General features: G+C 39.2%; 1 protein-coding gene across 1 annotated transcript in view; it reads left to right on the forward strand.

Moving 5' to 3' along the window:
- INSC (INSC spindle orientation adaptor protein) overlaps nt 1-26,893 on the forward strand; it is a 105,506-nt gene that overhangs the window by 62,717 nt on the left and 15,896 nt on the right. Inside the window, exons 7-8 of the mRNA XM_075501450.1 lie at nt 20,405-20,576; nt 22,622-22,800. Coding sequence (XP_075357565.1) covers nt 20,405-20,576; nt 22,622-22,800 — 351 coding nt within the window. The remainder of the gene's footprint in view (nt 1-20,404; nt 20,577-22,621; nt 22,801-26,893) is intronic.

Here is a 26,893-nt window from a genome sequence, read left to right on the forward strand (position 1 = left end):
CTGCTATACTATAAAGCAGTTGCTTTTAGCAGATCCTTGGCATGCACAAAATCCAGAGAAGAAAGCACACTGTTGTCAGGAAGGTTAAATTCATCATACAGGTGGCAATAAATCAGAGAGGGCTGAAAACCCTCCTGTCTATGATAATTCCGGTTGCTTCCAACGCAAACAGGACACAATCCTTGTAGATTATCCTGACCTGAGCCAGCCCTCTGCAGAGGAGGGCATGGAAGATGAGGAGCATCTGTGCAATGAAACCCTGCTCACTGATCTCACCATGGGAAAGGGCGGTCATGATTTAATGCAGAAAAAGGATGAGGCAACTGGCATCAGTGAAGAGGAGAGGGACCTTCATCACAGCCAAAGCACTGAGGAGTGCTGCTGTTGTTACGAGGATGACGATCCTGCTGTCATAGCGGAGAACGCTGGATTCGACTCTGAGAGCTGCAGCGAAGCAGAAGAGCCAACCCAAGAGCACCTGTCTGTGGAGTCAGAAAATTAAAATGCAGCACTGAAAAAGCAAAAAGCCACTGATTCAGATGAAACAGGCACACTGAGAAAGCGCAACACGAAAGGACTTGAGTAATAGGGACAATAGTGGATGTTACCTAGATGGTGAAGGTAGAGGTCATAAACTGTCATTGTTTGTTTTTTGTTCCTGATGAAGACTTCTCTGTGTTCATCTCCTTGTACCAATTTCATTCCCATGGTAACAATCAGTCACATCATCTACCTGAACTGGGAGCCGATGCCCTCTTTCATGCAGTCTTGTCATGGCTTACCATGACGTTGCCAACAGCGCTTTGTCCTTGCTTTCTGGAGACTGGTATCTTGAAGCAGATTATTTGGTTCAGATATTTGTGATTCTTTCCTTTCCAATTCTGAAGAAACAGTCCTTGTTTTTGCCCTTTGTCAGCCCAAAGTTAACCAAATGTCTCTTCTGACTTTCTCAAAAACATGTTTGTGTGCTACCAGTTATGAAAAGTAACCAAATCCATATGTATTTATGATATTACCAGGAAGCTGGAGGAGAAAGTATGCCTTCTTTCTCTTACCTGAATGCTAACTGATCAGCAGAGCAGGCCATAGTCACAGATGTGACTCTTTCTTTCTCAACTGTACCATTGCTGCTGCATGCCCGAGAACCTGTTGTCGCTACAGTCCACAAGATTCATATGCTACCCCAACCCACAGCCCGTTTCCCAGTTTATTCCATGCTGCAGGACCAGTAGCCTAATCTATGTTGTGTTCCAGGAAGAGCGTGAGCAAGACTGATGTGTTATGAGTTGTTCTTTGACTTTGCCATAGCCGTGGTGAAACGTCTTGGTGAAACGTCTTGGTGAAACTCCCAGATGAGTGCAGGAATCGGACCATACTTTGTGTTAGAGAACAACACTAAAAATATCCCCAGGGATTAACACAAAAAAAAGAGCAGTGAGAAGGTTTCTCCTTAAAAGTAGAGAAAAGAGTGAGGGCGAATCTCAGACTGAAAAGAAACTCCGCCACCTCCAGGCGCCAAGGACCTCCCTCGGTGGCCCTCCGACAGACTCCTCGCGTGTTGCCGGCACAGTGTCCCAAAGGACACCAGGCCCTCTCCTCCCCTCTCCCTCGGGGCTCCGTGCAGAGGAGATGGCACCTCTCCACGCTCCAGGGGCAGGGCTGGGGGATGGGGAAGAAGGGCCCATGCAACACTTGGCAATCAGCAATTCTTTCATGGAGTGCTGGGAGACCTCGCGCAGGCCGGCTGCGCCTCCCTTTCCTGCCGGCGGGATGTCTGGGTGCTTCACCCCCTCTCAGCCACTGTCGGGCATGGGGAGCTGTGCCACTTGCAGGGAGCCGGATCGGTGGGGGGTCACTGAGGACCCCGACCCTCCTGCAAAACTGTTGCTGCCACCTCATCCAGGGGAGCCCGGGCACAGGATGAGGAGGGGGCTGGAGCCGAGGCACACGAGGGGAGGTGGAGGGCAGTCCCTGTGCCCAAGGGGCAGCGGAAGGGCACAGGGGAGCGATCCCCAGGAAAGGGGCCCTCAGCCCCCCCGACCCTGCTCCTTCTCCCACATGAGGCCATCTTTCTCCTTCTCCCATTCTTCAGGCCACAGGCCCCCCAACTTCCAGAACAGCCATATTTGGCCACGTGCATCACCATCACAGTGGCCTCCTGATGTCTCAAGCCACCTCGCTACTGTTTGTTCGGGGCCCTATAAATACAGGGACCCCGGCAGCTGGCCCACAATTCGCTGAGCATGGTGGAAGGGAGGTGATTCAAGACAGCCAGCATGGCTTCACCAAGGGCACGCCTTGCCTGACCGACCTAGTAGCCTTCTCTGGTGAAGTGACTACATTAATGGACAAGGGAAGAGCTATGGATGTCACCTATCTGGACTTCTGTAATGCCTTTGGCATGGCCCCCCACAACATCCCTGTCTGTAAATTGGAGAGATATGGATTTGATCAATGGACTATTTGGTGGATGAGGAACTGGCTGGATGGTCGCATCCAGAGGGTAGTGCTCAATGGCTCAGTGTCTGGATGGAGATCAGTGACGAGTGGTGTCCCTCAGGGGTCCGTACTGGGACCAGTACTGTTTAATATTTCCATCAGTGACACAGACGGTGGGATTGAGCGCACCCTCAGCAAGTTTGCAGATGACTCCAAGCTGACACGCTTGAGGGACAGGATGCCATTCAGAGGGACCTGGACAAGCTCGAGAAGTGGGCCTGTATGAATCTCATGAGGTTCAACAAGGCCAAGTGCAAGGTCCTGCCACCTGGGTTGGGGCAACCCCTAGTATCAAGACAGCCTGGGGGATGAAGGGCTTGAGAGCAGTCTTGCAGAGAAGGACTTGGGGGTACTGGTGGATGAAAAACTGGACATGAGCTGGCAATGTGCGCTCGCAGCCCAGAAAGCCAACCATATGCTGGGCTGCATCAAAAGAAGCGTGGCCAGCAGGTCGAGGGAGGTGATTCTGCCCCTCTACCCGGCTCTGGTGAGACCCCACCTGGAGTGCTGCCTCCAGCTCTGGAGCCCTCAGTACAGCAAAGACATGGACCTGTTGGAGCGGGTCCAGAGGGAGGGCCACAAAAATGCTCAGAGGGATGGAACACCTCCCCTGTGAGGACAGGCCGAGAGAGTTGGGGTGGTTGAGCCTGGAGGAGAGAAGGCTGCGGGGAGACCTTATTGCGGCCTTTCAATACTTAAAGGGGGCTTATAAGAAAGACGGGGGCAGACGTTTTAGTAGGGCCTGTAGCGATAGGACAGGGGGTAATGGTTTGAAAGTGAAAGAGGGTAGATTCAGACTAGATACAAGGAAGAAATGTTTTACGAGGAGGGTGGTGAAACACTGGAACAGGTTGCCCAGAGAGGCTGTAGAGGCCCCATGCCTGGAAACATTCAAGGTCAGGTTGGACGGGGCTCTGAGCAACCTGCTCTAGTTGAAGATGTCCCTGCTCATTGCAGGGTGGGTGGACTAGATGGCCTTTAAAGGTCCCTTCCAATCTAAAGCATTCTATGATTCTATGATTCTAACTAACTTCTCTAATCTTGCTGAAGAAGGAAGCAACTTCCTGTAGCAGCTGAACTCTCCAAAGGCGATATAGTTACTTCCAAAAGGCAGAGCTTGTGATATAGCCTACTTGTTGACTTCAAGGGCTGTGAACAGTGATATCTTTGTAGAGCCAAAATTATCTTATTAGTTTTACTAGTCCCTACACTGCTGTCCTCAGTTACAACCAAGTGGTCAAGATACCAGCTAAAACTACCACCCGCAGGCAGTACTCTGGCCCACAGGACTTTATACCCTTTCCTCCCACCTATTTATGCATCCATTTTTTGTAAGGAAATATGCATCTTCTAGGTATATCTTGAATTTTCAAAGGAACCCCTTTCTGAGAGGGATGGGTGACAGCCTTGATCTGAGTGAAGGCAATGCAGAGCTGGATGCTCGTGAGGCTGAATCTAAAGTCTTGTGCCATCGGAGACCTTGTCACATGAAGATGTTCAACTAAAGCCATGCAAGATCTGCATGTGATGACATCATCACGTGCATGTGATGAAATCATTACCTGGTCAGTCTATTGTTTGCAAATCTTTGTCTATACTGAGTAATGCTGCAGTCTGCCGTATCTAGCTGAGACAAAATTCATTTAGTGTCCTTTCATTTCTGACCAGAGTCCCTGATTTACTAACATTTATGAAATAAGGCAAAGAAATGAAATCTAAAAGAAAAGGAAAAAAAAAATCCCTAACAAATAAGTAAAATAAAGACAGCAATGCTGAGGTTGAATTCTTCTGGTAGCCTGACCGTTGCGCTGAAGAACTCTGAAGGCAGAACAAGACCCCTTTGGAAAGTATTTCTGGTGGCTGTGAACAGGCAGTTTCCCTAGCCTTTGGCGAGGTAGGAAAGAATATACATGTTCTAGATTTCTGGAAGTAGGACTGGGCCTTTCTCCTACTGAGAAATTTTCAGTTCAGCTGTTAATAGAAAGACAGGGATTTTCCAGTTTTGTCATAGCAGAAATTGAGTTAGAAACTCGATCTTCTTCCCATCAGTGACGTTTCCTTTACGTCCACACACGTATGTCTAACAGCCACATATCAATTTAAAGAGCAGGTAGATAGTTGTTTTATCTTGTTGCTGTTTTTAATATGATTCAATAAGTAGGCATAACGGGAGCAACTACGTGGGTGATAGTCATTCCTGCAGAGTTTGCTATGTCTGACGAACAACAGCCTGCATGCTGAGAAAAGAGCCCTAGCAGGGCTGTTGTAGTAAAGTGAAATGCTGCCTCTGTCTTGATCTTCTTTTGCAAGTACTTCTATTTCCTGCCTTGGTTGAACTTCTTGAACTTTGCAGTTTACCTTACCAAATGAATTGCTGTTTCTCCTTAGCCACAAACAGCCACTTGTGAGTTTCTCAGCGATGCAGGAATGGCCAGACTTCAGGACATTGGGCTTGTCTATTGCCTCCAGACCTGCACCACAGCTCTGTTATGCTGCATGGTGCCAGTGATTTAGCTGGCTGTAAAAAAACTGTGGGTAAGATTAAGATTCAGTCTTCTTGAGGCTTCCTTCTGTTGATTTCCCTGGTTTGTCATATAGTCTCTTTCTTTCTCTCTTCCTACTATATCTTCTTTGTCCTAGAGGAGCCTGTACTGCCAGACAACTGCTTACACATTCTCCTTTTTTTCCCATCTCTGTGATAATACAACCAATGCTGGCAGAGTCACATAAGCCTCTGTTTTCAGGAAAATCTGTGTCAGAATATAGCAGAATTTCAAGAAAGTAATTTGGATTTCTGCTAGAAAAAGGCTAAGATTCTTTCAAAGATCAATGGCTCTAGAAATTTCTGTACTTACCAATGCCACTGTCTATCAGACAAGAGTGTTGAAAGGAGTGAGAGGAAAGACCAGAAGTTATAAAGGTAGGCTTCACAAACACTGAGACACTGCTTCCCCTGTCCTCAGCAGCTTGAAACAATTGTGGTTATGTCAGTTCTGTCAAATGAATAGTATGACAAATGGTTCCAGTATGGAAGGATAGCATGATATGGAAGGATAACAACACTAAGTGAGTGTTGTTAAGGTCACCTATGAGTTTGTGGTAAGGTTTTACCCTTGTGGTAGTTAAGCTGTCATCAAAGCACTTTAGATGGAGACATGTGGTGATTGTCCCTTCAGAGGTTAAAAAAGATAGGTCAAAATAGGGTGCTAAGTTGATTATCACTCAGCATGGAGGAACAGATCCACTCATGGGGCTAAAAGGCTTATTCAGATACAAAATCAGGAAAGAATCTGAGCACTTCTGTGTTTGAGCCTTTTTGCTGTAGTGATACAGTAGGAATTAAATCCTCCTTGTATTTCTGTCTCTAAAAGGATTATCATATGGCATTTTAAGGACATAAAAAATGAGCGATAACTCTCTGAATATGGTTTGAAAACTTCACGAGAGTGAAGTGCAAGTTGAAAGTCGTTTTTGCCAATTTGTTGACTCATGCAGCGTAATCTACACATTGCGTTATGCAATAGTGGCACCCAGTGGAGACTGGAATTACAGCAAAGTTTCCGTTGCTGCTGGGTAAGGCTTGCCCAAATCTACCCCGAGTTTAGGACTGTAGGCACTGATTTGGGAAGGTAGGTCTATGAGGACCAAAGCTATGCACAACTTAAATGTTCTCCTAAATCAAGAACTTTTACCTGTCATCCGGGCTTTTAATTTGAAAAGTTTAAGCTATCTGAGCTTTTATCTATCTATTCACAACAAACTCTGGATAGTGTGAAGGCCTTTTTCCTACAGAATAGACCCTCTGCTTTAGCTGCATTAGTTCAAAAACCTTAAGCAACATCTAATGCAAGAGCATCCTGGGGAGTGGAGGAAAAATGCCCTCTACTCCTACTGCCCTGAAAGTACTGCTTGAATAGCAACAGTATCAGCCTCAAAAGCTTGGAGAGAAAGTGAAGAGCAGCATGTGTGCATGGGGGGAAGGGGGAACAGAAGTAAAGCATGGGTCCTGATTCAGTGACAGTCTGGGCTTAGAAGCAATAGTCTGAATAGGCTGTAAGGTGTGTGAGAGAGGAGTGAGAACAGGATGAATGCCAGATGTGTGTCATGTAGGTGGGAAGGAAGTCTCTAGGGAGCATATTTTAATGTTTTAAATTCAGGCAATGCTAACAGTAGCACCACAAAAAATAAATGGACATTAATAATAAGCTGTAAGCAGATCAAACCCTCCTGTAACGTGGAGTCCTCGATATATTACAATGTGCATGGAATATCAGATTTCTCTAAAGAATATATTATTTACTATGAGGCTGGTCAACACGCTGCTCCATGGGGAATGAGGCTATATGTGTCATCTTCTGTTTAGTGTTTTCTCAGGAGTCATGTATTGCAAATAGTTGTGGTGAGCAGCGATTTGGGAGTAACTGACTTGTAGTGCCAAAGAATTGAATGAATTAATTAGAATAATGTTCTTGTGTACCTAGTGCTATTGAGCTTAGATTTCAGGTCCAGGTTGCATGCCTACTCAGTGTCTGATAATATCAGAAAAACATGATTAATGAGGATGGTGATCCGAGTTCCTAGGAAATTTTCATCTTTAACTTGTTTAGTGCCCTCTGCCCTTTTTTTTTTGTATTTATTTTAACATTTCATTGTAAGCACTAGATGCTTTGGCATTTTGGCCATGCTGGAATTATTTTAGATCTGCAAGGAGAGGCTGGGTGCAGGAAAGCGAGTTCAAGTAATTGTTGTTTTGCAGTCAAGAAAGAGTTTAAAAAAGGGAGAATGACAAGTTGGACCAGTTTATTTACACACTTTGGAATTGTTTTCATAGGTGCAAAAGTCATTAGGCAGAAGAGGCTGCTTATTAAGTTCATGCTCTGTCACTGTTGCAGTACTATATTTTGCAAGTAATCCCACTAAGTCACCAGGACTTTCTGTTGATTAGGTTACTATTCAGTGTAAGAGATACTATCATAATTTCTGGAGAAACGACTGCTTATTTTAATGATAATAGGTAGCATCATTACAATGGCATTTATCCAAGCATTATGTGGTGGTAGGTAAGTAGATTTTTATCTTCGTTTTATAGCACAGGGTGTGAGAGCAAAATTAAATCGCTCAAGAGTGAGAAGCTGCCTTAAATGTGTGATGTGAACTCCATGGCTGATCCAAACATGATGTTGTACTACTGTCTAGGTTGAGGAAGGAATTATAATGAAAGAGAAGGCAAATCAGAGCTGTTAGAATAGGTTTGCAATTTATTTTTGAGCTAGATACTTGATTTGTTCTGAGCAAAATTACTAAAAGCCATAAGACGCCTTTCTTGTTACTCACTAAAGATTGCTCCCATCTCATCCTGTATGCTGGGAGAAGAACTGGGTTACAAGACACAGGATCTCACCTAGGCAATACTCATTGATAAAGCCAAAGGTCTCCTGACTTCCTGCTCCTGTTAGAGGAATTTATTGTATATGTTTAAAGGCTGTAAGAAATTGCTTTTCCCCTTACTCAGAAGAGGTTTTTTGAGGAATTGTGCCTCAGGGAACTGGCAGTGTTTGAATTCCCCAGCCCATGGCACTTCTGTGCTGCTGTGTCAGTTTATGTTGAGAAGCACACCCTACACCTTTACTGTACTGGCTTTGCCATCTAAGTTGTATTACAAGTGATATTGATGTTACTCTGAGTAAAAATTCTGTGTGTTGCTCCCCTTTGGTTCATCTTCCCTTCAAGCTCCTTTAAACATGAAACAACACACCTGCATCTAATTTTTTGGCAGTTTTACTACTTCTCTCCTAAAAGGATTTCTGTCTTGTATGAACTGGTCAAAATGAAGGACTTGCCACAAAATGTATGAAGAAAGTAAGGCACCTAGGACCTAGGGCATTGGAGAAGGCATTAGGACAGAGAAGTCCAATTAATCAGATGAAGACTTTCATCCCGAAAAAGGACGGGTAATTGAGACATACTCATATAATTACAATTGATTTTGCTCACAGAAAAAAAAAAAAGACAAAAAGTATGGCAATTGCTGAAAGTGGTAATGGAAAAGGAAGTAATTTTAAGTAGGGATGATGCTGGCTTTTTTCTTTCCTTTTCCCTCTTAGTTTTTAAAGAAAGCTATGAGTGCTGACTTCTAATCCTAAAAAGAAACCAGTCAGGGTAAGCCTATACCAATAAATGGTATTTCAGACTTTCAGGAAAGAGAAAATAACATCGAGAGACAGATAGGAAAGGATATAACAAAGACCTTTTCAGTAACATGGATTAAGATTTACAATTGAGTTAAGAAAGATCAGTTGTCCAAGCTCATTAAAAGATGACTGATCAGACCTTTTTCCTTTTTTTTTTTTTTTAAGCAGGATGGTTTGTGGCCAGCTGTTCTGAACAGAAACATGATTGTACTTTCCCTTAAAATCCTTGAGGCTTTGGAGTAGGTACTGTCTTGCATTTATGTTGGCCACTCATCTTGGTTTGGAATGACTTCTGTATTTCACCTCTGGTTAATGGTGTTCTTCAGTAACACAACCAAGGATCTAAGCCATAGGCGTCAGTAAAAGCCCAGCCGATATCTCTGTTGCAGTTGGGTAACTAGTCCTTAATGGCTAGCAATGGAGATGACAGAGACACCCTCCAGGCTTTGTGCATAAGGAGTGGGAAGCCTTAGCTTTCTGCCGTGGCAAGGACCATCTAGAAGGTAGTTTGGATCTACTTTGCTATAAAGGTACCTTTGCTCAGTGATGTGACTAATGAATCTCCAGAGTTCACGGTGAATGGATTTTTGGACCTGAGAAGATCTGAGTGGAAATCAACAGTTAATTAGAAGCAAATGTGTTGTTTCTAAAATTCCCTGGATGCATGGTAAAAGATGCTTTACAAAGCAGTTTAAAAAGTGTTTTAGAAAAAGACTTAAAAAAACCCCTCTACATTGCTCTGGTGAAGTCTGAGTGCTGTTCTAAACATACATGTTCTCTTTGGGGTCTGAACGTTAAATGTAAAACTTGTACTCTCTAAAACTGTCAACCAGTTACTGTAACTTCTAAGAATGACATAACAATGCCAGGAAAGAAAAGCAAAGTGGAAACTCATTTAAAATGTGTATCTATTCAAGGGCAATATCATGTACATATGGATGGTAACCTAGCTGTTTTGGGACTGTGAAGACACATCTAGTAAACATACATACTGATATTTAATAGATCTCACAGTAAACAAAATTTCACATTGTTGTGACAAACTTTTGTCCGTAGACTTTCAAGGAGAACTGCCAGAAGGCGTTGAGTGAAAACATTTAATTAGAGTACTCCAACAGTGTTGCTGCTCTTTGCTATTGGTAATACGGAAATTATTTTGATTTGGAACAATATGGAAATAAATGCTATTGGTATTTGATTTGGGTATTAGGAGAAAGCCTAGTCACAGACCAAAACCCTATGATGCTAACTATGCCACGTACACACACACACACACGCGTGCGTGTGTGCAAAGTTTCTTCAAGAACAAACAATTCTATAACTATTTTGAAAACAAAAGCCCACTTGTTCAGTGTAACAACTGTTGTTTAGGTTATTAAACAGAACTTTAGAGCAGACACTGTGAGCAGAACATCGAGGTGTCTAGGCAGTCTGCGAGCATTCATAACTGTAAAGACCTATAGTGAAATTTGGGACAATATGGGATGTGGAACAGTTCTTAGCTCAACTAGGTCTTGATCCTGTGGAAATACTTTAATTGATGGCTCCTAACTTCACTGGGGAACTATAAGACTTCTGTTTGTCATATGATTAATGTGCCTGAATTGCAAGGCACATTTCACACATTTTGTGTGAAACTAAGCCTGTAGCATGTTCTTTGTTCATGGAAAGTGAGAGAGACAGTGGTTTTTAGCACACCAGAGATGGTCCAAGACAAAGTTTTGAATGATCTTTACTAGAACATCTCTTCTTCTAAGTAAGTTATATGTAAAGAGCAAAAGAAAATGTGTAAGAGACATTGGCCTGAACTTTTTGTTTGGAGGCTACTAATCTAGTGATAAGCAAGAATAAAATGTGTGGGTTATTTTTAAAAGTTATTTGCACTGATTATTCTTTTTCCCCCAGGATCCTTGTTGGCTTTGAATTTGGCATAATTCATTTATGTTGAGTCTTGTTTTGTATAGCTCACCTTCGTCATCAGACATCAGTCAAAGTAAATTTCAAAAATACGCTGAATTCATCTCTGGTAAAAAATAGTGGGAGTGATATAACACAGACTTTGCACTGTTTTTTCCCTAGCAGTTGCTGTCATTGCTTACAGTGCTATCTCAGTCTTGTTGCAACACTTTCCCAAGGGTGAGAAGAATGTGACCAGGGCTCTACCTGCTGCCCAATGAAGCTGGACACAGCTGTACTGAGAGAGATGGCTGAAAGCGTTTCAAATCCTAATATAAATAGAAACAAGTTAAAAATTATTTCTTCCTTTTGTTCTTTGTCAGCTGTAGAGCTGAAATATTGTAAAAATATTTCCGTTTTAATATTTTATTTACTATCTGAATTATTCTATAATAGATTCCCAAGAAAATGACATTTATTCTGTTTGTTAGTGCTGTTGGAAAGGGAGAGTGCACTGCAAGCAAGTCCCAGGAGAGAATCCAGTAAGCCACTATTTCATTCTAGTGTCTAGCAAGGCACTGTCCTTCAAAACAGCATTTTTCTTTCTCTTTGATCTTAACAGAATTTTAACTCTTTCTAGAAGTTTGGTATACTTTGATCTAAAGTTATGTTCTTTGGCCACAAGGGTTTGGTAGTTCTGATTTCAGAGTGACATGTTTATACCCCTGTTTTCTAGATGTCATGCTTTTCTAGTATCTCTTCTAGATGTCGCATGACGTTTATCTGTGCTTCCCTCTGAAAGAGAATAGAGTAAGTCCTAATCCTGGGAGCCTTTCCTGGAGCCAGGAGAAGCCCTGAATATTTCTGTGGAGAGCTGCAGTGGCTCTTCTTCTGTTATTTATGGACTGGCAGGTGGCAGAATGAAGCCTGATCACGTGAAATTTCTAGTCCAGACTTGGGCTTTACAGATCTGGAGGATTAGATTGGTTTGGAATAAGGAATGAGAGTTTTTAATACTTATGTGAAGTGAACCTTGAGTGTTACTGGGGAATTCTAATATTTACTACTTGCTAGTTGTTAGATTCTTTCTGTCATAACATCTCTTGTGAGTATTATGCTAAGAGTGAACAAACTGTCTCAGAGATTAGGGACACTATTAGAAAAACAGGCAGTGATTGTATGACAGAATCAGGACAGTATTTGGGACTTTCCTCAACAACATGCTTATTTTCCCAGATCTATGCAGCTTCTTAGCTAAAATATGGCAAGTTGAGGTTTTATCTTTGCCATAACATAATGATTACACATTTTTCCATCTAAAATAACCAGAGAAGATCCTGGGCTATTGAAGCTGGAATCTGCTCACTAGGTAAATTCAATTTCAGTGATTTCTGTCATGGTTTTCTGTTGTGAGATCAGTTTATGAAAATAAGCCTGACTTGCAAATATGATTTTGAATGCAGACTGGAACTGCCCCTGTATCAAAGTGCTATGTTGTAGCTATCTTTGCTTGCTGAAAAAATAATCTCTATTGAAAGTGTAACCAAATAAGTGGTTTTGTTCCTCCTTCAATGCAGCGTTCAAACACTAGCTTAACTTTAAATATATATGTTTGTTATCCTCAATAAGGATGCTTATTTATGTTGAGACCTGGTAAGGCAGCAAACAATATCGAGTAGAAGAAAAATCAAAATTCCACTTGTAAAAATATTCCATTTTGTCAGCCTCTTAGCATTGTCCTTTTTTCTTCTAATATAGAATCAATAGAGCAACTATATTTGACCACAGAACAGTATTGGGAGGTGTTAATGGAGAGAAAAACCTCTGTGATCATTTTACCTGATGGCTCATAGTAGACCTCTGACTGCTCATAAAGATTCCATGCAAACAGATGATCTTAAACTTGAATTTCTTGTGCTTAAAGCAATTCTGAAATTATTTTATTGCCACTGCAGTCATAGAAATAAATCAATGTTTGTAGGAGACCCAAGGAGATTTTCCTAACTGTCAGGAGAGGAATCTTAGGACCAAATAGCTTGAGTCTGCTGCAGCCAGTAAAGTTCCATCAATTTTCACCAGGTGAAAACTGCTACTTTTTTACTTTTTTGAAATTCTTGTTTGAATAAGAGTAGCAATTTCCTCTGTTGTTATTACAACACGAATGGACTCTTATTGAGTTGCTCACTAAAAGTTTTATAGCTAAAGTGCTGTGAGTGTTTTCATTATAAATGGCTATCATAAAGCTCTATAACTTGCTTGTAAAAATTCTCTGCCAATAGAAATCTGGAACATACAAGGTCGGTTCTGGAGCTAATGTATTAATTAATTAATATTATAAATATTTATTAATTAATTTATTAAAATAATTGAACCGCCATTGTGAAGTAATGGATATAGCAAACAATTATATTAATGCTTTGTGCCTCATAGTGCCTTTCTTAAAAGCAACAAAATGTTTTGGAAAGAACAACATGGGTGAAGCACTGAGTCAGTTTTGGCAATTATGTGAATTTAGACATAAAAACATTTTCCTGAACAAGCTGCTGTATATATTTAATGCATTCTATTAGGTAAGTGTCCTACTGTTATTGTGTGTTTAGTTAGTGTACATGTGATTCAAACACTGTAGAGGCCTTGCATTTCAGAGACTCTGGATATTTTTTAGGCTAAACTGACTGACACTGTTGAAATGAGAAATATTTGCAGGAAAATTGTTTGCATAAGGATCTGTTTCTGAATGCATTTGCAGAATCTCATATTTAAAGTAACAGTAAAAAAAGTGACATCCTGTGCTATCTCTGTTGCTTATTCACTCTCTCTACCTTTCTAATGTAACTCTGCTTTCTGATGTGGTGTTTTCATTGTCATACTTTGAGCATAGGGTAGGGTTATGTTTGCTTCTAACTTCATGGTGTATTGACCCGTTCAAGAATTTTAATCTGATGAGAAGTTGTATGTGAAATTACAGTAATAATTAATAATAAGCCCTTTTATTAACTCTTTAGCATAATCATGTTAAGGTTTGAAAGTATTGACTTAAACACATCCAGAATTCTAGCAGGAAGATTATCAGATACTTTTCCTGAGAGAAGAAAGACACTATGAAGAGTTAGATTAGCTGATAATGACTGATTCTCTGACTGTGACCTCCATGCTACTCTTTTTGGATAGAGGCACTTTCTCATTACTGTAATAGATGAAGAGGGTCCTCTATAAATGTGGTGTGCATGGGATTTTTTTTTTTTTCTCATGAAGAGGTACACTAACAAACACTTCTTGAAAATAAAATCCATGGTGTCACACCAAAAACTAAATGATACAAAGTAATCAAACATGTTGAAAGAGTGTTCTTGTTTTTAAATGCCAGACACCAGGTGTTTGAGAATATGCCCTCATGCAATGAAGTGTCTGTGACATTATTTATTTAAAACTAGATGATCCGAGCATGTTTTTTTCAGTGAGCACATCTCATTTTCTGTAGTGCCCTGCTATGCATAACCCTGGAGCCCCTGTTTGTTTATAGGAATAGTTGAGGTGGTTTTTTTTATTTTTCTCAGACTATGATCCCCCAGGGTAAATAAAAATGAGGGCTATATGAAAACTACTAATGTATGGTCTTTCCCTAATTCAGACTTCAGGTCCCAGTATCTTATTCAGCATTCTTATATAACACATGACAGTTCCTCTCATCTTGTTGCCGAGTCCTTTTAGTGTCTGTGTGGCTTCATTTTAATGAAATTCAAGCCCCAAAGTATAATATATAAAGCCTTATCCATTATTTAAAAGAAACAAGCATATACTTTCTGGAATTTGTAATGCAGATATCAAGAAAATCCTACAAATAGGAATAGATTCCTGCAACTTAAAAACAAGCCAGTATATCCAGCCCTCCAAAATGTAGGGCAAAAGAAACCTTTGGCTTCTGTCATGTGTCACATAACTTGAAGAATTTAATCTCTAACTTTATCATATGTTAACACAAATAGTTCTCCCCTATTCTTATATGCTCCTGAGATTACAGATAACAGTCATTATTGTGATTGTCTTTTAGCTGTAACAGAATAGCAGAGAGAGAATGTAACAAATGCTGAGTACAAAGGCCATTGCAAATGTCTTTTTTTTTTTTTCCAAACCACCATACTCATTTGTGCTCAGTAGTTTTCCTTATGTTTTATCAATGCATCCCAATTCTATAAACACCAACAGTGGCTGAGTGGAAGGATTAGTCTACAGATGATTTCTACATAACTGCAAGTGAATTCCATTGCAGTCTCTTCTTCTGCCCTTTGTAGCCACTCAGCAGCTATCCTGTAGAATTGGAAGCATGTGAGGAGTAGATCAGGAAAGTTGAATGTATCCTTGGGTGGTTCACCTATGTTTGTAGAGGGTAGTTTGAAGCAATGTAAGCTGTGAATTATGGGAGTGGGAATATGTGAGCTGCTAGGCTAATAGCAGTGCAGTTCCTGGTTTCTTTTATCAGCTACAGAAATAATACTTTAAAAGACTGTCTTACCCTTCATATCAGTCCTCAAAACTGAGGGAGTTCAAAGCCAGCTATTCCCTTATCCTTGAAGCGAAGACAAGAAAGAAGTCTGGATGTTGATCTTATTGATTTTGTCCATCCTTTCTGTAAAATGACTTATTCTCTATTACCTCTTTGACAAATAGTTGTACTTTTTATCTGCAACAAGCTTAGAGCATCTCTGAGTGCCAAAGAACATGCATTGTGAGGTGACTGCTTGACTGCTTTCCCTAGGTTTCGTAGGGAAAAAAGGTTTACATACTATTTATCCTTTCACTCCTAATAAGCCCAGAATAAGGACCTTGTTATTTCATCATCTGCAGTTCGTTTCTTCCTGCAGCATGGCCGCAAGGTTGCTACTTAGGCATTGCCACATTTAATGCACCCTTCAAGCTGATACAGCCAACTATCTCCTTTTTTTTTTTTTTTTTGAGAGAAGGTTGAGATATCTTTTTTTCACGCCTTATAACAATATTCCTCATATAGATCAGATCATCTTCACACCGCCCCTTGATGGCTAAACACAAGGAAGAACAAATACCTCTTCATTAGCTTGACCACATTCTGAAGGAGGGAAGTTTAAAAGGGAAGCTGTAGTTGAAGTTGCCATGAACCAAAGCACCCACTCACAGCCAATTTAGATACAAAGGTTATTGCCAGCAGTTTTAAAGCTACTGAGATGGGAACCATTCAACCTTTATTCAGCCCCACACTATTCCGTAGAGTATACAATATGGCTTATCAATTAGGTCCCATGGCCACTGTTGTACAGCAGTAGTTATAAAAATCATTGCGGTTTTGTTCACTGGTCACTGCTGCTGCCATGGAATTGCTGCACTAGCTTTGATTACTTGGAATAGTATTTGTGGACGTTTTAATGGCATCACTCTATATCATCTCACTTTAGAAATAGATGACCAAATCTTAATCTGGTATAAATCAGCACAGTTCTCAGTTAGTGAAGCTAAGGCAGTTTTTATCTGCAGAGCACTTGGCAGGGAAACTCTTCAAATATGAAAGATCATTGTGTGCAAGATAGAATACTTTTGTCCTTTTCCCTTCCTTTCTTTCGACATAGAAATTAAACAAGACTTGTAGGCCTTCTACAGGTGCACAATAAGTTACAGAAGTTGACATAGGATATACCTCAGCCTTGATGATCAGGAATTCATTTCATGAGTAACAAGTCATCAAAATAACAGTATATGGATTCTGCTGGTTGACATTTTCAATGGAGTTGCAGAATAGTGAAGTGACTTCATGGTTCGTGCAGTGGTTTGGGGAGCGAAGTAGACTGTGTTCAAAGAATGCTGAGAAGGGGATTCAAACATTTTCTGAATATGATAATTTTTCCTTCCTTCTTTCTCTGTCTCCCTCTTCCTTATCCCATAAATTTTAATGTGTTTGGGTTTTTATCCAGCTATGCGGTTTCTATTGTCTGCTAATGTTCATGTCTTCACCTATATAGTTAACCTGTTCTAGCTTCAAGTTGGAGGTGCTAATACACAGCATGTGTGAAAGGATAAAAAAACCACAACTCTGGTCTGTCAGTTCTTGACTGTTTGATGCAGCCTCTGCTTTTGAAATTCTCCTCTACCCTCCTGGGAAGGTTGAAACAATGTTTAAAAGGCGATCCCCTTTGTGATTTTATTTCCACATTTGCTGTCTTATATCTAGATCTCAACACCTCCCTTCCATTCTTCCTTTAAAACTGCTTTGGAACCTGCTGGTGCTGCTTACCAGAAGCAACCAGTTGTAGGCTGATAGTGTTATCCATGGATTTGACAGTAGGAAATCAGCCAATATCCTGTAAGCATTTCCAATCTCAGCAAGATGACTTGGGAGATCAATTTAGAGAATGCAAAAAAAACCTTTGAGAAAGTTTACCAAGATGTAGAGATGATCTGAGTGTTAAGAGTGGGCAAACAGGAATGTTAGAGAAAGTCATAGTATGAGAAAAGGCCTTCAGCAGCATTTTATACAAATGAAGACAGACATTAAAAAGAAGGCAATGGGTCTTGGTTCCCAGAGTGGCATGGAAAGCCTCCTTGAACCTCCTTGTGGAAAGCAGAGAGTTAAGACTGTTGTTGTGTGTAATATTTCAAATCACGAAGTCATTAATGCAATTCATCCCAAGTTCTGTATTGGTATCTTTAACAGATGCCTAGTTTTATTTAATATTTTTAGGAGGAAGAACAGGTATACTGAAGAAAGAAGAGGGCTGCCCCAGAACTCATTCATTCCTGTTGCAGAGAAAAGAAATTATTTCCTTTCAGAAGACTTGATCTATGCAGTAAAGCAGTCACGTATTTATTTTGTCACTTGGGTTAAGTTTCTGTAACAGGGCTATGCTCATAAGGATGTAAGTTCCTGGCATTTTTCCAGTTATCAATATTGAAATATTAGTGATCAAGCATTTACTGAACGCCATTCCTCAAATGCAGGGTCTACACAGCATCTTGTTGCATTCATGGAATTCATTTGTTTGCATTATCTGGCTAACTGGTTCTTTTGTATTGCCAAGGTGATGAACAGATTTGACATTTAGCTGATTACTTCACCGAAATTAAACAGAAAACAGGGCAGCCATCCAAAGTTCCTTTCAGTGTGAAAGCTAATTATAAAAATGCTTTGAGCAGCAATTTCTTTTTGGATGTTAAAGTGCTTTTATTAGATTGTTCCCCTGTCATTTTAAAATTTATTGCTAGACACTTACAAATGGGGTTGCCTGCTGGAGTAGAATTATTTTATTTTCTATATTTAAGATGGGAGACAAAGGTGTATAGAGCAAATTCTACACTGAATTTGTTAGTATTTTACATGATTCTGAAGAAAAGGAGAAAAACTAACTAGTGCTGGCTTTCATGGATCCAAAATATATATTTTATCTTTGTGCTGAATAAAAACATATATCCACTTCTATTTACAAATCAGCAACTCCCAATTTCCAAAACCAATTAGTTAGCAAGTAAAAAAGTCAAATATGTAATTTAAAAGTAGAGTACAGCCCTTGTATTGTTAGAAGCTTGTATTTTATAGTGTACATATAAACAGTGGTGATGGAAAAATCTAACCATGTGCTTGTACCTGTCTTTCATAAGCCATTACTTGTTCTGAAATAGCATACAACTACTCTAAAGTCATTTTGTCGAGGTCATTGAATAAGAGTTGGCCAAGTGAATTTTAACTAATAAATTTAGAGCTGAAGAGTGCTGTATCCTGTTACCAGATCTTAGAAGAAGTTTCTTGTGAAGTATTTTTGAATGCCTTGGAATATATTTAACTTTTTATACTGACTGTTGTTATTAGCATCCTTTGGACCCCAGACAAGGTGTGATCTGGGGAGGTTTCAAGGTGACAAAGTTGGGGGGTTTTGCATATGATGTTGTCTAGCACACTTTGGCTACTAAATCATCTTGTGAGGACATATATTAATTCTTGACACTGAGATCTATTAATATACCTTGAAGCTAAGTGAATTATGTGAATCTGCTGTTTCAAGCTGTAGAATTCTGCCATAACTAGGAGGAAATATTTTGCTGTAGGTAGATTAATGTTGAAAGCTTGTCAAGAAAAAGTTTAATGTTGAAAATTTATTCTTCCTCTTGTTTCCAGTACTTGAGCTTCTATACTAAATCCCATTTGTAATCTGAGGAAAAATAAAGATATAATTTCTTTTGTATCTATCTATGTTATTAGAGTTCCAATGATATAGTCTATTGCCTATTAAAAAGTGCATCCCAATGAATGATCTTCCAGAGGGTAATTTTTGCTCCCATCAATCTGAGAGCTTTTCTTGTAAAATACAGTAACTGTCAGTGCTTATCAAATAATTTAATTCATGCCCATTGCATGATAAGTAATTAAGATAACTCAACATTCTGTATTAATAAATAACAAAAATGTGAATAAGAGATTTGCTAAATACCCTTTGTGGAGATAATGGATAGGACTTAACGTGCATGTTCTGAGGAAGCTTTGAAGAGACAGAGAATGCAGTCTGAACAACAGACCTGAGAGAGAGTCTTGGTGAGTGTACAACACAAATGTAGGTTTGTTTTTGTTTGACTGTTAAAGTATATTTCAGTGCTAAGCCTTCATAACTCCTCTTTGTACCTATAATGTGTCCAAGCAACATATAAGGCAATTGACCCCACACTTTTTCAGAACTTCAAATAAATAAATAAATAAGGCCAGTTTTTAAAACAGTTACTCAATGAAATTTCTAAAAGCTCTGATCATTTGTAAACTGTCCATATAGTTACATGTCTCATTTATATAAAGATTTTAATTAGTGAATTTATGTGGATTTGACATAAACATGTCCATAATTAATTATATAAACCTTCATGCTCTGTCCCCTCTAAGCACATCTACCTACCTGCTTGACAATGTGGTGAATTATTCAGGGATATGTTAAACAGCAGGAGAAACATAGTCCTGTTAATTTGAAAGTTCACAGATTATGTCCTTGTCTACAGAGGACCTTCCTTTGCTGGGTTTGGTTGTTAACAGATGATACGTTTCTGCAGTTTAAGCTATCCCATTGGCTATGCTCTGTTGCAGTCTTTCATTGTATCAATGGGTCTCCTATAACCCAGAGCAAGGTGTGCATATATGAAGTATCTGCCTAAACTGTGTAAGGAATGAGCTTAGAACACTTCAGACACTCTAAAAGCATAAACCCGTATACATTTTACTCATTTTTCTGTTTCTCGTCTAGGTAAGCAAGGAATATATGAACCTAGCTTTAATGTGATAGCTGTGCAAACTCATCAGGTGCAGTTTGGCCAGGGTCTCTCCTTAATAGTATTTTTTTTGATCCTGAATTGGCTTTGTAACAAATTCAGAAAAAAGTGGCAAAAAAATGTCTGTCAAGAACCTACTGCACACTCAGGCTCGAGTCTCGCAGTGGGACACACTCAGACAAGAGCTTAAATGAGGCTGTGGCATAGTAGCAGTTAGCATTTGCTTATCAGAACTTATTTTTGGATTAATGTTTAACTTGAGATGTCTGTCAGAAAATACTTGTTTGATTGACCAAAATCAATTCAGCAGAAACGTTAAGGGAGAAGGAAATGCAAGACTTTTTGCTAGTCAACAGACTTTTATGCTGAATTCATTTATATTTGCTAAATTGAAACTTCTTATATCATAAATGCCACCAAGTTTAAGTAATTTTTGAAATAAACTGAGTAGTTTAGCCACAGCCAAGAAAAGAGAACTGTAAACCCATCTTTGGTTGCAAAAGTATTTCCTGAAGTATTTCCAACCTATACCTATTGTTTTTCCATAGGTTGATGGGATACTGTGCCTGGCCGACATTCTTACTGATAACACTCATTCCGAAGCTACTCATGCAGAAGCAGCGGCAGTAATTGCACAGATCACATCTCCACATCTCACGTTCACTCAGCATCTCAGCAGCTTTCTGGAAAATATGGAAGAAATTGTAACAGCACTTGTCAGTAAGTTCTTCATGGGACTTCTGAGTCTTTCCAGTTAAAATGACAGGTTGGGGTAGGACTCTCTTTCATTAGAAATATTCCCTAAATAATGTTTGCCTTTCTTTCCTTAACAGATCAAAGAACTCAGTGAATAAGGGCATTCTGCAATGACATAATATTTTTTACTCCAGTCCATATTTCAACAGAGTTTATGCATATTTGTCAAAATAATATCTGTGTGAAATTCTACCATTAGAGCCACAGAAAAGACTCAGCAAAGTATCCTCTTTTCCCATGTTTTTCTGTAAAAGAGCAGTTTCTAATAGTTGCTAACCTTTATGCCTGTTGTATTTTCTAAACTGGCTAGAACTCAAGCTCACCACTGCATCTACATTTGTATGATACTTCAGAGAAAAGTACACTATATTATAATCCATGGGCATTGTTACAAGAAAATACAAGATCTGTCTTTCTTGTCTAGACCTCTGATCCATGGTAAAATGAGGCAAAGGTAACAGCAAGCTTTTCCTTAACCTGGGTCAGTGAGGACACTTCAGAAAAATAAGATGATATTTCTCATGACCTTCTAAAGAGTGGAATCTCTTATTTCTGGCACTGTGCTCCATCCATTTCAAATACTAGAAGCTTTCAGTCAAGCATTCTCTTCTTCTCTCTGATCTGGAAATTCAGTTTCCCAGAGCTTCATGTCAGAAAGTACAGTTTGGGTCATCTAGTTTGATTTCTCATGTATAATAGATCAATACGTATGGATATTTCTCTACTGAGCCCAATGGTTATAGTTAAACTACAGCACTTCAATTTTCATGTGTTTTTTTTTTTTTTTTAATAGAACAAGAAAAGAGTATAGTAGTGCCAATGCTTGAGGATTCTGCAGTGGCTGGGAATTATCTGAGACGTATTTAGGCATTCTTCGATATGCCCAAACAGAACTAGTGCTGCAGAAATCAAGGAAACAGTTTATTCCTGATGACCAGACTGTCCAGCAACAAATATTGATGGTTCTGCCCTGAACCTGCCCTGAATCCAGTGGGTGGAATTAACCTGTGCTGAGCTTGGTTCTGCTGTAGCTAGACTGCTAGAGGCATCTGACCTGACTTAAATATTTAAGATGATTTTCCAGGTTATTACAGTGTACCACAGTCAAGGGACAATCTGAACAGCCTATTCAGAAGATATTAGCAGGTGGAGCATTTCCTCAATTGTCATTGTTTAAGTTCCACAGGAATTTTAGTAGTATACACTCTGCCCAAGAAATGTGAGCATTAAAAATAGAACATGTATAACTTTGGAAGAGCCCTTTCAGTAATGACACACGAGTTTCCTTGTAATATTTATAACTCAGTAATTGAATTACTGTAATATGTTTAATTTTTAAACCATGTTGAAATCCAATTGTCAGGTGATTCAGATCTTAGTTAAAATACATGTGTGCAAGGAATTAAAAGGGAGCTGTGTCTTCAGTACTTCTTATTGAAGCTGGAAAATATGCAGGATGATCTTTGACTATAGAGAAATAGGTTTAGAGATAGGCAACATGTATACGTATCTTGTTCTAAAGAATAGGATATATAGCAAAATGATTCTCTTATGGATCAGTTACTGTAGCCTTCTGCCTCCTATATTTTATGTATTTCCTGCCATTTTATGTAGTTATAGCAAGCTTGATGTTGAACAACATTCAGTGGAATATTCCCTGTAGAATGGTATACTAGGTAGACCATCTCATTAACTGGATGAATGTTAGAAACACTTGGTGTCTAGGTTCATATTTACCATCTTTCCCTGCTTTTGTGGTTCAAATGAAGGTGCCTAATGTTAATATTGCTTATAACGTACCCTAACAATATGAGATATTATATAATTGACAAAATTAAGATTATTTTCTTTGTTTTGTTTTATTTTTATCTTGATGATTATGAGCTTGGTCTTAGATATGAAGACTACTAATGCAAGTTGCAGATGCTTAAATATCGCTTTGAAACACCTCACCATTCTTTTTGCAATGAAGGAATGACTTTTATTCAAGTTGTTTTCTGCATTCCTAGAACTGTGCCAAGAAGCCTCGTCTGGTGAAGTTTTCCTGCTGGCTTCAGCAGCTCTTGCCAATATTACTTTCTTTGATACCATGGCTTGTGAAATATTGCTCCAGTTAAATGCAATGAAGATTCTTCTAGCAGCATGTTCAGACAAACACATAGTGGATACTCCATATTCCCGAGATCAGGTGAGCCGTTTTTCAGGAAGATGCTGTCTGAGCACATTTGTGTAAAAGTCAACAGGTTTCAGCTCTATGTCTGTTTTGACATAGTCAAATCTAAGTTGCTTTCATGTCTTCTGTTCTTGGTTCTTTTCAATATATGGCTCTTTCTTTATCTGATTCTGTTCCTTTTTATTATGAGCATTATGAAATATGACAGCTTTTAATGCAATTTTTTGGGGAAAAAAAAGTTCCATATTTCTAAGATACTAGAATTTTTTTTTCTTCATGAAGATGGCCAAACAGTGACACAGAGGCTCAGAGAGGCTGGGGAATCTCCAGAGAGGCTGTGGAATCTCCATCATTGGAGGTATTAAAAATGTGACTGGACAGAGCTTTGAGGCAAATAAGATATATATGGAGACTGCAGCCTAAATATACAATTGCCAGTTCAAAGATAAATTAGCTCCAAAAGTTGAATAAGGATCTGATCCTCAGCCCATTGATGTTGGTGGGCTTTGGATCAAGTCCTAACTGTGTGGTAGATGGTTTGCAAGTTTTACTGGCAAATACTGCTGATGTACTTTTGCATTTCCCTTTCTTTTTCACCAGTTTTTTAGTAAAGAGACACGGAAAATCAAAGGCTTGTGCTAATGCACAGATGAAGTCAGAGGGAATTCTTTTGTTCCTCTCAGGTACTGCTATGCAATGGGGTGCTGCAGAGGCAGTGCTTATTTGGCATCTCAGTGATGAATTTCACCTCAGCAGAGTAGCAAGTATGAGGCTTGAGGGTTTCAGTAGTTATTACTAAGGGATGGAGGTTGCTACTCAGCTCTGTTAACCTACTTCTATTTATGAGACATTGTGAAAATAACTAAAAGTCTGTAATTCAGGCCTCACAAGCCCATCCCCTTCCTACCTCTGAAGTAGCCAAAAGATGATTTATGGTAGACTTGGGATCTGCACTGCCACAGAAAACTCTGTGTATCCTTCTTTCACGGAAATCAAGGCACAAGGGACATTAGAAAATGATTATTGGTGTTCTAGAGGGGTTACTAGGGCTGCTTTAGCTTATATTAACAGCATTCGGTACTATTCCAGCTCAGGAGTGTTTATGAAAAGATGGAGTTAAGCCATGATTACTATATTGCTCTTTGGGCAAAGTCAAGGACATCAGCTGTGGTGTTTGACATGGCTGTATACTATTATTACATATGTACAATTCTTCATGTTCTTTTTTTATTCCTCCTGTATGCTCTCATAGTTTTGATTTCCTTATTTATTTATGCCCTCCTCTTAATTCTGCTGTCAGCTGTGAGTTTGCAGTTTGCTCTGTGGGTAGTACAGCAAGCCCCTTCTTTGTATGAGAAAGGCAGACGTTTAAAGAAATATGTATGACTTTATTAGGTAACAGACTAGTTCCAGGCCTTTTGCAGCTTGCAGGACATCTCATTAGCTAGAGGAACAGAGAACTGAATGGCTTCCTTCCAAGAATTGAGGAGATTTCATCCCCAGTAGCCCCTTATATTCCTTCTTGGAATGAAAAACTAGATCAGAAAGGTGTGATGTTTTCTGTGGTGTGCTGCAGTAAGCTTCTGAGCTGACTCCTTGTTATTTCTGCAGCAATGGGGATTATGAAATCCTGCCTTGTGTTATTCTGTTACTGAGCACCTGATGCTCAGGTGGAATCTGAGTGCTGCTCATGTTGCTAGTCAAGCAGTTTTGGTAATGCAACCGCCTTAAGAGAAGTCTTCCTTTGAATTCCTGAAAAAGTGTGTGTTTGAGTAGATTGCTCACCTTTCAAAAGGGTACTTGTTTCAGTGTTACACTTGGGGGGCGGGGGAGAGGGTGTCTGCCAATTATGACAGTTTTATGGAATATTTTGCTTTTTAATTTGCTCTGTGCCTAGTTGTTGCAATGAGGCAAACACACTCAGCTAGAGAGAAAAACAACACTACAATACTATATTTTATAAGGGTATTTTAAATTGCCATTTTGGCTTTTGATATATGTATGTTATATGTATGATATAAGTATATTCAATTCCTTTTAGGTACATAATACAGTTACTAACTTTTCCCATTATATGTATTATTATGTCCCAGCCAGTAGACATTTGCCTAAGGCCATGTAGATTAAAGCTGAGTAGGTTTGGAAATTTTTTATTCAAGGTTTTATTTTGGAATATGAAACCACTGTGGAAAACATTTTTATGGACTAATATCCATTCTGAATGATCAAGTCATCCTGGCCAGTAAAATAGATGAATTAGAATTAAGCTATACTAATATGTTGAAACAATTAAACAAAGTAAGAATAAGATTCATATCAAATACAACAAAATATGGTCTAATTACCATAAAATGCTATGAAAGAGCCCCTCAAACTTAAATGGCCTGTTTTTCATACAGAGCTTTAATTTAAGTAACACAGTTATCCTATAGAAAACTATCCAGTATTTCTAAATACATTATTACTTTAGCATTACTGCTGATTTAAGAAAATTGTAATTTGCTAAAATAGACTGAAGCATGCTCACTGTAAGCCAAAAATGGGAGAAAGATGGCTGAAATGCAAGAAAGGAAAGTGAGTTTTGTTTTCATTTGTGCCATTTTATCTCATCTTAAAGTCACAGTATGTCCTTCTATACAACCTTTCTAAGGACAGCTAGCACTGGTTAGTTATCACCCTCCATGATGGTATAAATAAATAACATTCTGCCCAGGAGCTGGATGTTGGATGCATTATGTGTTGCCTGCAGAAAGTATATTTCTGCTCAAGCACCTCTAAAAGTGTTCTGTCTTTTGACTTCTGAAAAACTTTTGTGTGCAAATGATAACAAACCTTTCCTGCCTTCACTGTCCGAAAACCGACATCCTTCCTCTTTATTTTCCCAGGCAGTGTTAGATTAGGTCAGGTAAGAAATCTAGAACTGAGTGCTGAACTTAATGATGAACAAGATAATAATTGTCCATTTTATAGAAGCACGTATTGCTTCCGTAACCAGCAGTATTAGATTGAGATTGCTTAGTTTTATAACAAAATAATTTGTATGAGTCGTCAGATAAAGCAATAATTTCCAGATGCCTTAGTCTCTAGTTTTGGGTCAAAATGGGTATGAATGTGCCATGTTCTTTTCCTTGCTGCAGATACTTATTTTCTGGATAGCAGTTTTTTTACTTTAAAGGAGCATCAAAATATCCTTTCAGAAGGGTTCATGCCTAAATTCAGCAGTGTAATGTATACAGTCAGATGTCTTAATGGAGTTTAAGCAGTGTCAGAAGAAGGATTTAGCCAAACCCCTTATCATTCAGAGCCCTCTTTAGTTTAACCATCATCTTAGACTCTATATAGAAAAATATGAAATATGTATTTTTGTGCACAGAATGTTTATGTATAATAAAATTTTTCTCTCTGCATTCCCACTTGTCTCTTCAGTTTTGCTAGTATTCTCACCTTACCTGTGAAGCTGTGGAGGTACAGTCTAACAGCTTCTGGTCTTCTGTTATTCAGGCAGACAACGAATTAATGTGCAGTGAACACATCAATTTTAAAGTCGTTATTTCTAGGTCTTAAATCAGTGAATTATGTTTCAAAAAAGTTTGAAGTGGAGAAAGGCTTTTAAGTTGGAAGGAGAAAATGGAAATGGTTGCTACTTTTTTCCTGCTAAATTCTTTACTGTTTTCTTGGTGTTTGGGAGATGCTGCAGGCTTTGAAACTAAGACCTTCTGTCTCATTTAAGATTTGAAACCCTTAATAATATTCTTCCTCTAGGTTCCAGGTCCTTTTCTCTGCTCTTCCATTTTTTTCAGGGCATTTGCGTTTTCCTTTTGTTGCCTTTTCCCCCCTTTTTTCTCTTACATGGGAGATTGTAGGGAGAGAGCAGAGACAGATGTTACTTTAACATAAAGAAGTTTTGATTTTTAAATGTTGCCTAACACCCAGTGAAAGATTGTGAGAGCAGTGTTTTTAACAAGAAGAATATTAACAGGTCTTTAGACTTCCTTTGAAAATCCCTGCCTGGATGAAAGGAACTTGCAGTACTACTTCTCAAGCTTAGTTTCTTGAATACTGAGGAATTTTTTACTCCTTGCCGACTGCTTTTTGTTTCTGCTTGTTG

This window comes from Mycteria americana, chromosome 5 (assembly GCF_035582795.1).
Source record: "Mycteria americana isolate JAX WOST 10 ecotype Jacksonville Zoo and Gardens chromosome 5, USCA_MyAme_1.0, whole genome shotgun sequence".
In the NCBI taxonomy this organism is placed as follows: Eukaryota; Metazoa; Chordata; class Aves; order Ciconiiformes; family Ciconiidae; genus Mycteria; species Mycteria americana.